The sequence below is a fragment of the Natator depressus genome, chromosome 7 (assembly GCF_965152275.1).
Source record: "Natator depressus isolate rNatDep1 chromosome 7, rNatDep2.hap1, whole genome shotgun sequence".
Taxonomy (NCBI): Eukaryota; Metazoa; Chordata; order Testudines; family Cheloniidae; genus Natator; species Natator depressus.
The window spans coordinates 98,739,999-98,753,228 of record NC_134240.1 but is presented as its reverse complement, the minus strand read 5'-3'; the positions used below and the strand labels follow the sequence as shown (position 1 = coordinate 98,753,228).

General features: G+C 35.7%; 1 protein-coding gene across 2 annotated transcripts in view; it reads left to right on the top strand.

Moving 5' to 3' along the window:
• Positions 1–12,144, top strand: part of GLRX3 (glutaredoxin 3) — a 34,351-nt gene extending 22,207 nt beyond the window's left edge. Inside the window, exons 5-11 of one of the 2 annotated variants that reach the window (XM_074959141.1) lie at positions 1,622–1,794; positions 1,898–1,959; positions 6,015–6,072; positions 8,357–8,409; positions 10,099–10,138; positions 10,250–10,342; positions 11,655–12,144. In XM_074959141.1, the coding sequence (XP_074815242.1) occupies positions 1,622–1,794; positions 1,898–1,959; positions 6,015–6,072; positions 8,357–8,409; positions 10,099–10,138; positions 10,250–10,342; positions 11,655–11,705 (530 nt within the window). In that variant the 3' untranslated portion in view covers positions 11,706–12,144. The remainder of the gene's footprint in view (positions 1–1,621; positions 1,795–1,897; positions 1,960–6,014; positions 6,073–8,356; positions 8,410–10,098; positions 10,139–10,249; positions 10,343–11,654) is intronic. The other variant, XM_074959140.1, reaches the window with a different exon arrangement.
• The last annotated feature ends 1,086 nt before the right edge of the window (positions 12,145–13,230 follow it).

The following is a 13,230-nucleotide window of genomic DNA, read 5'->3' as shown; positions in this document are numbered from 1 at the left end:
AAGTAAATCTGTATTGGTACTTTATCCCTAAGCATAACATTTCCATTCTTTTACTTAACCCTTCAAAATGAAACACAACCAATCAATCTTTCTCGTCTGCATGTAATTGCCTATAGCTAAAATGAAGCTTTTTGTCAGCCTTGTTCAATAGAAATGAGTTAATGTATTGGCAACAGAATAACCATCAGCAATCACCCTTTAGCTGTTTACTAATGAACTCCCAGATGAATGAGAAATTTCAGAATCCATGTTTTCACTTCAGGCTGTACATGAACTTAACATTTAGATGTCATACATATACATATCAGTACCTCATCTCAACAAAGTGCAGATCATGCAAACTGCAGAAAACTGTAATGCAAATCCATATTTAAAAAATTAATAGGTGATTTTGCAAGTTGAAATCAAATAGTTATTTTTATGTGGCAGTCTGGTTATTTTTATTTAAGAATTCCTTTTGTTCCATTTATTATAGAAATGTAAAAAAAAAAAAAAGTCTAAATAGTGAAAATGTTTAAAATTTACTTTTCAGTTTTAATAATCTAGAATGATGGTGGTTATGACAGAAGATTTTTTTAAAATGATCTTTAGCTTGTGTCCCTTTTTTAGTGTAAAGAATGGTTTATTATGCATAAAGAATGTTAAATTTTGTGAACAGAATTGTAAAAAATTAATGTGTGTGTGAAGACTGGGATACATTCACTATTGTATATTTTCTTAGAACACAATTAAATTATGAAAAGAAACATTTTTTGTAAAACAGACTCATAATAGGGTGTAAAAACCCATTTTATACATTTAATGTCCAGTACTTAATGTGCTAATGAGAAAGTATCAGAAGAAAAGTGCATGACTTCATAGTACCTAATAAAAAGTGTGACAAGTACAATAGAATATGTACGCTTATGAATGTAAATACTTAAAAAAACCTCAAGTTGTTGTGATGTGGGATGGAAAACAGTGTCACCGCTGTGGCAGCTGAAATGGAGCCAGAAAAAAAGCCATTTTAAAACTTAAACCACTGCCACCCAGTAGGCTTGAATAGCAGTTTTCATGCTCTTCAGTCAGTCAGTTTCAACTATTTTATTTTGGTGTTTGGGGAAGACTGGCAGTAGCTGGAGGGAGAAAACAAGAAGGGCTGCAGGAATACAAGGTGAGGGGGGAAACGAGAAGGGGGAAGCAGAAGATGTGGAGAAGGGCAAAGAGTATCTTTCCTTTTGGATGCAGAAGGAAGGAGGAGGACTAGACAAGTCACAGACTAGGGAAATAGATTTCTTTGAAGTTTAACCATAAGACGTTCTACCAAAATGTAGTACACTAAAGTTACTGAATGCAATTGTTTATGCAGGCAGACTTCAGACATACGTACTGTCTAGATACTTTGAGGTTTAATAATTGCAGTAATAAAACCATTTTTATTCATTGCCTATTTTATCATGTTAATACTCTAAAATAAGACGAAGAAGCACCATAGAACATTGTAGGGAGCGGTTATTGTCTGGAAGATCTGTAGTACGTTTTTTAACCAAATACATTTTCATAAAGCCACGAGAACATTTTATTTAAAAATAGATATAATTTAAAGTAATCACCTCCTAATTGATATCCTCTTTATATCCAGGTTTCAGCAGACAAATGGTGGAGATTCTTAACAAACATAACATTCTGTTTAGCAGTTTCGATATATTTTCTGATGAAGAAGTACGTCAAGGACTGAAAACATACTCTAATTGGCCTACTTATCCACAGTTATATGTAGCTGGAGAGCTTATAGGTGGACTGGATATTGTTAAGGTTAGAAATTGAGAAATCTGCATTTTTTTTTTAATATTTTGCATATTTTTAAAAGTATGTGTATGTAACCATCTCTTTCTAAATCTGAACACCTGTTTTTCAGGAACTGGAGGCTTCTGGAGAACTGGACACAATTTGTCCCAAGACACACAAATTGGAAGACAAGTATGATGCATTATATCTTTATTTTAGCAGTGTGTTATAGTTTAGAGGCAACATCCATATTCTGACTCTCAGAAATACATCAGCACTTAAAAAGTAAATTACTGTAATGCTGCAGTCTTTCATTTGAAGTAATTGAATCTTTTAGTTACCTCTTCAATTGTAGATAACATGGATGATCACATATAGAAGTAAACATTTGGGTATGCTGTTTTGATAGGATTTACTTAGACTACAAGTTTTATTACATTTAAAATAGGGCACATAGATTTCCTCCAGTCTCCTTTCTAGAATAACAACTAGTTTTTTAAGAAGGAAAACATAGGTAAATCCTTTTATAGAAAACGTTGTAATTCTACAAGTAACTTTTTTAAAAGTTTTTGAGTCTGATTGGGTATAGATTTGATTACTATGGTGTCAATACGGTATAATTATGTAGCCCCGCTCCCCACTTTTCAGTTCCAACTGCTGTCTCCTTTGTTGACATTATGTGCTTTTTAGTGATGCATTGTGGGTTTTTAATCTCCCAAGGCACACCTAGTATCTAGAAGCTAGTCTGGCCTCTTGAGTCTTCCCATTTTGAGCATATGCTCTGTTTAAATTTGGCTGCTCAGCTAAGCCAAGCCTGGTAACCAAACAAATTATAAGCTCTAAATATGTGAAGCATCTTCCTATTTTATAGCAATAGCTTGCAAGTAGTGGGAATTTGTTTCTCATCTTATATGTACCACACCATTAAAACACTAAAGAGGAAGCTGAATTATCAAGTTACACCTATTCGCTGAAGGCAAATATTGACACACAAATACCTACTCATAGTCTGAGGCTGGTGACACTGGGTATCTATAAAGCTCTGGAAGTGTCTGATCCCCACTCCCACTGAAGCTTTGGTAAACTATGCTTGGGAAATAACATATAATGCAAACTACAATAGAATCTCAGAGTTATGAACATCCCAGGAATGGAGGTTGTTCATAACTCTGAAATGTTTGTAATGCTGAACAAAACGTTATGGTTCTTTCAAAAGTTTACAACTGAACATTGACTTAATACAGCTCTGAAACTTCACCATGCAGAAGGAAATGCTACTTTTAACGATCTTAATTGAAATGAACAAGCACAGAAGCAGTTTCCTTATCTTGTCAAATCTTTTTTAAATTTTCCATTTATTTTTTTTAGTAGTTTATGTTTAACACAGTATTGTACTGTATTTGCTTTTTCTTGTCTCTGCTGTTGCCTGATTGCATACTTCTGATTCCAAATGAGATGTGTGCTGGACTGGTCAGTTCATAACTTTGGTTTTCATAACTCTGAAGGTCTACTGTTTTACAATAAGAAAAGGAGTACTTGTGGCACCTTGGAGACTAACCAATTTATTTGAACATAAGCTTTCGTGAGCTACAGCTCACTTCATCGGATGCATCCCAGGAAGTGACCTGCAGTTCACGAAAGCTTATGCTCAAATAAATTGGTTAGTCTCGAAGGTGCCACAAGTACTCCTTTTCTTTTTGCGAATACAAACTAACATGGCTGCTACCTGAAACCTGTATTACAATAAAGCACTTTTAGACTACATAGTTAAATATTTACAAGTCAGAAAATGCAAAAGTTAGATGAGTGCATACCCTTTAATTTATTCTTTGTGCTTAATACTCATACTATTCAAATAATATGATAATGCAATAGGTTTTTTCAAGTTTTAGTTACTCATTTTGGCCTTGATTCTGCAATTGAATATATTCAGGTTTAGTCTTATGGTGTATTATAGTGTCTGACCCCTCTATATCTGATTACAGGATAAGGGCTATATTTTGTACTACTGTGTGTGTATGTAACAAGTAGAAGTACTTGAAAATATTGGTAGGAAAATACACAGTAACATAAACTTCAGTAGACTACAGAAACTATAACAAAATACTGTGATAATGAACAGCACTATGTTTTGTCATGGATAAGGGTAATAAGCACTGAAATATTTCAGTAATACCAGGACAAACCCTTGCTTATGGGCGCTTAAATATCCGCACAGAGCGAACAGACCTTTTATTTTTAATCTTTAAAAAACAAACAACCCCCCCAAATCCTAAACACCTCTTTACAGCAAACTACATGGAACTCAGACTATTCTGAGGATAAAGAGCTTAACCTGCATTGTTGAGATTTGAACCATTAGCTCCAAGGTGACTCAATATTTGAAACCTAATGTTTAGACTACTGAGCGAGCCATCCCCTCTAGCAAAACTGACTGGTTCTACTGGGTGATGAGTTATACCTTCTGAGTCACTTTCTTTTTCAAATTGAATTTTTTCTGCAAGAGGTGCTTTTGCTCGTCTTTTCCTTCCCCCGTGCCAACCTGCAAGCTCAGAAATTAATTCTGAATTTGTACCATTCAATTCATGCTTTGTTTTCTGCTTTGCTTAGTCTTTGCAGCAAAAACAATTTGTTTCTTTTCTCCATTGCTCATAATATGAGATGTCACTTCTTCCATCCCTGAAAAGGATGCATATACAGGATCTAAATATGTTTTAATTAAGTCACTTAAGATTGGTTCAGGTGGATGTCTCACTAAAGAAGCAATGAGAGCTGTAAGACAAGGATTTAAAATCTTCACTCATTCTGATACTTTAACACTGGCAAAATGGCAATTGTCCGTTCACTGCAGGACAATCATAGAACTCCTATTCATAGAGCTAGGCTTGAAGTTCTAGATCCACTCCAATCCGTGTATAATTATATTATTGTACTCATCTTGAAACAGTTGGGCTTGTTGCCCATCTTAATTTTCAGCTTTCCATAGCTGTCTTCCAGCTTCCCAGTTTTCCCTTGAAAACCAAAGCGTATTTTTACAGCACTGTAATTAAACTTTTTTACATTTTTCACTCGTGAATCTCTGGCTAATTGACTTCTGTGTTCAACGCAGAAGGGAAAGTTCAACAGAACAATGGCAACCTAGGTGTTTGACCATGCTACTCTTTCTCTTTGCTAATGTGTCTGTAATGAAATTCTACCCCTTTAGAGGATTAGAGAGCTGCAGCTGGCTCCCTATGGCCCCTGCTCTCTACTCATTCAAGCAAAGAATTAAGCCTAATGGGAAATTTAAAAATAAAAATAAAATGGAGCATATTTTCTACAACCTGGCAGCTCTCCTAGAAGTTCATAAAATTTGATGCCCTATTTTATCAGATGTTGTGGGACTTCAGTGTTCTGTGTATGACCCCTCAAAATTCCTGTTGGAGAATTTGGGGAAAGGTTGTTATGAACCTGTAAAAATGTTATGGAACAGTAAATTCTTAGCAAGTAAGCAACCAAAAATATTAAAATACCATCTCAACTGAAATGGGTTTGACTATTTGATGTCTGTCATAACTTTTCATAGAATACTAGCAAAGACTTTATCTAATGTATGAGAAGAAGTTGAACCACTAATAGCTAGGTTCTGCACTTGAAATATTATGTAGAGATTACATATCTGTAACTGTGCAGGATTGTTCTATCCTGGGACCAACACTGCTACTAGAGAGACAAGCTGGGTGCAGTAGTATCTTTTATTGGGCCAACTTCTGCTGGTGAGAGACAAGCTTTCGAGTTTACACAAAGCTCTTCTTCAGGTCTTTCAGAGAGACAGAATTATTGTGTAAATTCGAAAGCTTGTCTCTCTCACCAACAGAAGTTGGCCCAATAAAAGAGATTACCTCACCCACCTTGTCTGTCTTATATCTGTGATTAGATACGCACAGCTCTGGATATTGTATTAAAAGTATCTCCAATTCAATTTGGAATTTGCCCCTTAAGTTTGATGCATCTAGGTATTTGCAATTTAATCCTGAAAAATAAATCATTGCTTTAAAAGTAATATCATGGTTTACAGTGGCTTAGGGAGAGAATGAAATAGAATGGAATATAAATAAATTCAATTGTTTATAATACAGCTTTAAATATATCTACTAAACCTATGAATTATCTTCCTATCTTTCTTGTATGTATGTTACTGAAGAAGTAGATCAAAAGTATAGGTTAATAATTGAACTGAGATTTTATATAATTTTTTTCTATTTTAGACTTAAAGTTCTGACAAACAAAGCTTCTGTGATGCTGTTTATGAAAGGAAACAAGCAGGTAAAGATCTCCAAAATGGTTTAATAGTAATTTCTTTTGATGCTCACGTCTGCAGGGAAGGGACCGTTGAACCTCTTTTCTTTCTGGCTACTGAAATTGGAGTGGTATCAGGAAGTTATCTGTCTGACTTGCTTCTACAGACCGTACAAAGCAATCTATAATTTATCTGACAGGTATCAGGACTTCAGCTGAGCACATTGCTGTGGTGATGCAATCATCTCACTAAAACTTTAGTTACATTCATCAGCTTCATCTACATCATTTATACTGTTTGTGTTTGAATTGTCTCCTCCTTTTGGTTTTAGTCCAAAAGTCCCTCTGCTGATAGTTTTGGGTTTAGCAGATAATAGATCACTCTTAGTTCTCTCTTGCTGCTTATGTAGCCAGAGTCTCACAGGTGAGGCCTACCCTTCGATTATTACATGCCATGTTAATCCTAGACATCTCTTTAGGTATTCCCCTTCATGGCCTAGCTGAGTTGTTGTCCTATTCAATTTAGTTTCTCTGCTTTGGTTATGTAAATTTTACGCATAGCTTAAAAAAGATGCTGGGTGATTTTATGGCACCACATACCATAAATGATCTGCTGTTTTCCTTTACATGTGTGAGATGGTGTCTTTCTGAACTGCCATTTTTTATCCACCCAGACTAAAATAAATGTGATGACTGAAGACAGACAAGTTTTAATAATTAGGATGGAAATGGTAATAAATGACTAACTCAAAAGCTTAGCTTGTTTCTCAGTGTGTCGCATACATAAACTGGCCTCTCTGTAACAATGAGGCAGGTACAGCGGTATGGGTGAAAATAAATGTAAACTGTCGATCGGAATGATGGATACTAGGTGATGACTCCCCCCGCTTAATCTGATTTCATGAAATGTTTATGCAGTAGTTTTGCTATATGTACAGAGGGAGCTCTGTTTCAGGTGGGGAATTAGGCTCTTCCATGTATGATTCCCTCTTTTTCATTTAATTTCTTCTTTTTTCTATGAGCTCAATTTCCATATTACTTATAACTAAGGCTCAGATTCTGTCTTGGATATTTTTAGTAAAAATCATGGACAGGTCACGGGCAATAAACAAAAATTCACTGAAGTCTTTGACCTGACTTTCTCTAAAAATATCCCTAACAAAATGGGGAGGCAGGTTAAGCTCAGCACACACTGCTGCTGGAGCTCTGGGGTCCCCCGCTGTTGCTGTGGTGAGTGGGAGTTCCAGGGTCCCCCAGCGCAGCGGCTGAGCAGCAGGGAGCTCTGGCGGGTTCCACACTGCTTGCGGGGGCTGGGATCTGCGGAGGGTGGGCAGAGTGGGGTGTCTGGGAGCTCCACCCCAGGGCAGAAAATGGCACGGCGGTCAATGGAAGTCATGGATTCTGTGACCTCTGTGTCATAATTGTGGCACTTCTGCTGTCTCACCATGTTAGGAAGTGCTGGAATCCTGAAGGGAGATGCTAACTCATTAGACTTAAAAACAGCCAGGTGTAGAGAGGCTCTGTAGCCTAAAGTTCAATTTTTTTGTTTTTTGTATCTGAGCTGCCAAAAAAGTCAATCTTGAAGAAGGGGCAGGTAGTCTGGAATAAATAATGTGTGTCGATTCTGATTAGAGCAGGGTCCCATCTGGGAATAAGCTAAAATAGATAATTCCCTTTCAAAATGAGAATGAGTGTTTGTACAGATGCAGAATTTACCAACTCAGTCCAGAAAACTGCTGCCTGTCTTGCAAAATGGACGGTGATGGGTAAAGGGAAAAAATTATGGGGAATAGTAAGCTTCTCTTTTTTACATGTTTATTAAATGTGTGGATCTAAAAGTAGTGTACTTCTTGGGCCACTTCTTAGCTTTGGCTCTCTTTGAATACTCTTAAGAAATAACCTGCATCCTAGCTGTAACCGGTTTTCAAGACCAAAATGGATGAATGTGGAAAATGACTTCACTAGGGAAAACTGTCAAACAGTAGCTCTCAGGACAGAAGAAATGAGGGAGATGATTCTCAGTGTTTTCATTCACTTTACAAGTGTTTGCGAGTGAGGGAGAGACAAATTGCTCTGCAAAGTTAAACTTGGCAGAGCAAACGTAATGTAGTTGTTAAAAGGTGAATGTGGAAGGAGGACAGCAGAGAGAGTGAACATCAAGAGGGGTTATTTATTAGAAATAAAATAGATTAATTGAGTTGTGATATGGGAATCTGGAAGTTGGAATTTTCTTGGCTTAAGAACTTTAAAACTTCACAAAACTAGAAAAATAGTGTTCTAGTCTAATAAGTTTTTTTTTCTCTCACTTTAGATGGCAAAATGTGGATTCAGCAAGCAAATTATAGAAATCCTAAACAGCACTGGGTATGTAGGTATTATTTAAAACATAACAGCTTTGTAATGAATAAAAGTGCAGTGTTTATAAGTAAACTTACAAGGTGGAAAAATGCCAGATAGCAATAGTAAATTGAATCATTCTAATGGGCGAATGGCTTTTTCCCCTCACCTAAAAATATATTTATAAACATTTAAAGGAGGCATCTTATTAATGCCCTAAAAACAGAAGGTTTTAGTGGAAAGTGAAATTGAAAGAGGGAGAGATGCCTGGTGTGGTGACTGAGTTCACAGTACATTTAGTATAAGATTAACATCTGCCAGTGGTGATTGCTGGAATGTGGGAGGCAGTTTAAGCACACTTAAAGGTCTGTTGAACAAGTTAACTGTCTAATCATATTAGTGAATTACTCCTCCTGATTACTGCTGGACATGTAATTCTCTTGTTCTGCGTGAGACGTTGCATAGTGCAAATAGTTGCTAGTTAATTCAGATCCATAATTGTTGCTGACTATTTAGCTCAATAATCACTGGTGAGAGAGATGGAAAAGCAGCTGGCATTTGATAATTGTAATAAAAATGGAACTTATGTACTTAAATTTATTTGGCTACTAAATGCAGTGAGTACACTATATGTTACATTACTTTCTAATTAATTAATTTGATAATAATGAAATAATAATGAAAAGTAACTACTTAGCTTGGTGGTAGCTAGGCTAACTAACAGCAAGCACTGTGAATGCCCTTCTTATCCTCTCCTCTTTGCAATCTGATTGTTGACTACAAAAATCCTTGCACTCTGATTAGCAACTTCTTCTAGAATTCCCTTTTGCCCACAATAAACATGGCTGCTTCAGATTCCGAGTGTTTTGCCATGCCTAATGTCTGATTTCCCATCTTCCCCTGCAGCTCCTTCTTTTCCCTTGAGAATTGCTTAACAGCTTCCCCCCTTGAATAATTCCATTTAAAAAAAATTATTTTTCTGGTTAGATGTGTGACTAGCAAGGGTAATCAGCTATATTTGTGGCCCTCTGAATCAACTGTGAGAGTAGTAGCCAATCAGAGAATGGAGGTTTGTAGAGTTCAGAAACACCTCATACAAATGCGTGTCAATCCCCCTCAGCCAATCAGAGCATAAGAATTTGCCAACTGTCTGGTGTTTATGAACTAACTCTAGTCAGAGTGCAAGGAATTATTAACAAAATAAGTGTACCATTATGGATCAGTAACTTTGCCTGAGACCATTTCATGTCTGTATAATACAGTTTATTTTGGTGTCTAAAACTTTTTCCATTCTTAAGCACTGTATTGGTGAACTGAATGATCTTGAATATCACATTTATTTTGCACACTTAAAGTAAATACTCAGTTTTTCTTGTGTAACATGTCACTCTGTCTAGTCAGCGTAAGTAGTCTTTCAATGAAAATGGATATTTTTTGGTCTATACTAACTTTTGATTTTGATATAGATGCTAAAAAAGATGTTGTAGCTGTAAAATAAGTATGTGTCACTTGGAGTATTTAATAGCTAATTACCAGATGTCATTTGTCTCCTGTTTAAGTCGCTGACTTTCTGCAGTCTCTTGCTTACAGATCTTGTGTGTGTCTCCTATATTTTGGATGGTGGCTATCTGGTAGTGTGAAAACAAATAAATTGGTTATGTTTTTGTGGGTATTATGTTGCAAAAATGCATAATTCATTTTCATCTTTCTTTATAGTGTTGATTTTGAGACATTTGACATATTAGAGGACGAAGAGGTAAGTCTGAGTCTTTATCTCGTCCCCTCCGCCCCACAGATGTCACTGTTATGTCTACTACACTACTAAAGCTGTTGTGAAGAGCCTTAAAGTTAAGATTATTTTCCTTAGGTGCGGCAAGGATTAAAAACATATTCAAACTGGCCAACATACCCTCAGTTGTACGTGAAAGGTGAACTTGTTGGAGGGCTGGATATTGTTAAGGTAAGGCAGGGGAGGGAGGACGATGACTCCTGTTTAAAATGTAAATTGACTCTTCTAGTGTGAACTTCTAAAAAATATTTTTTAGAACTGCCATATACATAAGCTCCTATGTAATGGCCTTAGATTTTGAAATTGAATGACTTGGTTGGTTTTACTGTGACTGTCATTTCAACATATGGTTGAAAGGAGCTTTTAAATCTCCAGCATGCTCACATACTCTGATATAGCAATGAAATGTATTTTCTTGACAGCAGTCAGCTACCTTTACTGTAAAGACCATTTTTACCCCGTGGGTGCATTGTTACAGGTTTCATTTTCTTTTTAGTTTTACTTTTGACATTGCTCTTCTCAAATAAGGTGGTGAGACATTTTTTCTAGCAAACTTTCATTCCTGAAAAAAAATGTAAGGTTATTGTAGTATTTTGAACAGACCCTGAAGCAACAAAAATAGATCTGCATTTGTTACTGTGGTTTTTGATTTTTGTTACAGAGCAGGCAGAGTCTTCTAAACCTCTAATACTCCTGAGTTTATTCTTGTCTGAATGTTTTATAGCTAGTACACATTGTAACTCCTGGGAAGATATAATCGATACATCTCATTTAGCTTTGAAAATAAGCTGATGTTACTTAAATTATATAGATGATTTTTAAAAATTTTATTTACTTACCACAATTTTGGGTTAACTCATAAGTATATCAAAAAGTATAATTTTGAGCATCAAAGAAGTTGGAATGTGTTCTACTCAGCAGTAGTTTTTGAAAAATAAACAGCTGAATTGGATTATCTGTTATTGAGAGCTCGCTTTAGTGATACATTCTATAGACATATGCATGTTACAGTAATTTGAAGATATGTTATAAAATGACTGAATATGCACAAATATTCTGCTTGTAGATATTTTCTGTATACATCTAAGAAAAACATTTCACACTAACTGAACCAGACTAACTGAATGATTTATAATTTGAACTGAAGTTAACTAACCAGACTAGGGCATACGTTTACTTCTAAATTATAATTTACACCAATTCATGGTCTTACACTTCAACAAATTCTATTGATGGATCATGATTTTTTTACTTTCCTTTGTGTAGCATGTTGGGTGTCTTATGTTCTGTAAAACTTTGTTTAAATACAGAATTACAAAAATTACTTGTGGTTGAGAGGGACCTCTAGTGGGTTATTTAGTCTGTCTCCTCCTGAATAGTGGACAGTTTCATTTTCTTGTCTAAAAACTATCCCTGTTGAATTTGTCAGAGGTTATTGCAAAATATACATGCCCCAAATTACTATCCTATAATTTCTTTACAGGAACTAAAGGAAAATGGTGAATTGTTATCTATTCTGAAGGGAGACAATTAATGCAAATGGACACGAATGCTAATGATGGGAACTGAAATACTGCAAGAAATGATTCATTTATTGATTACATTGGAGCAATCAGCAATGGAGTGGGAGCAATTAAAAGCTTCTGACTTTCTCTTTATACTTAACAAAGTCATGCTAGATCTATGTTAAAGTAATTTTTCAGAAGAAATACAAAGCTGTATCAACATCTTCAATTAAAATGGAATGTTAAACATTTTTGTTTTCATTGCACTCTGTGTAAATATAAGTATATTCATTTTACGTAGACAGTTTAGTTTAGTGTAAACTGACCCCACAATTCACCTATCTGATACATTTTAGTCCTTTACAGTACGTAGTTTGTGGGCATACAAGTCTCATTAGAAGAACACATATTGTGACAGGCAGCATACCTATTGTCAGTGTCTCTAATTGTTTTTTTTAATGTCCGGTGAGCAAGAAAAATGGTACCAAAACCTTTATCCAGAGTACTACTATTAAGAAGTCGTCATTAATCAGCTTCAGTTGTACATTATTTATCTCCATTGTCTTAGCAGTTACAGCAATTGTTTGCTAACTTCCAATATTCTTCAGCCTGGTTAATCCTGGTTTTTGCTTTAAACATATTTAAATTAAGATGGAGATTTAAGCCAGTAAACTTGAAATTAAGGCTATTCTGGTGTACCCTCAGTGCTGCTGCCGTTAGAAAGAAATAAAGTAGCTACTTCCTTCCTATGAGATATTTCTCAACAGTTCATCTTGTTGTTCTACCTTAAGTCTCTGTACCTAGAGGACTCTTTATTTTCTTGTTTTAATCCACCTTTGGAGACCCGTGGTCTCAATTCTTCCATTCCAGGACAAAAGACTTTCTTTCTTCAATCGTAATTGAATGGACAGGGGAAAAAAGTCCAGGAAACTAACCTATGTGCCTAAGCACAGCTTTACCATTAAACCAGAAGTACTGCATGTAATGCTCACAAATCGTCTTGGAAAATGAAATCCTCTGTTTGTCCACTGAAAAAAATACAGCAAAGGCAATGCAAGAGTCCTTACATCTGCATCATCAATGTATCTCAGTGCTGACCTGAAAGGGCCCCTTCTTCAAGTGAAAAAGTATTCAGCATCCGGATCAGTTCAGTCCTTGTCAGTTTGCTGAAACTAACAAGGTTGTCTCCTGTGATAGTGTGAATTTTGTGATGGCTTCTAGAAATTGAAGTGAGATCACCAACTCATTTCACATAGGCGACCTAATGGCAATTGGATGGTCTCTGGTAGTAACTTTCAGTCGCTATCAACCTGGGCTCGATTTGATTTGACAACCTAGAAGGTGGGGCAAATTTTGAGTCTAAACCACTTGGCAGCATTTGTGGGTTTACATTTTTATTGCTGCATCTAAGTAGTATTTATTTACATTATTAAATCCTTTAAAATGGTTGTTTAATTCTATCCAAATATGAATAATATTGGAATCATTTTGGCAATTATTTTAAAATAGAGTATATTTATTATTGGAAAAATCAGTTTTAATCTTAGAACAGGA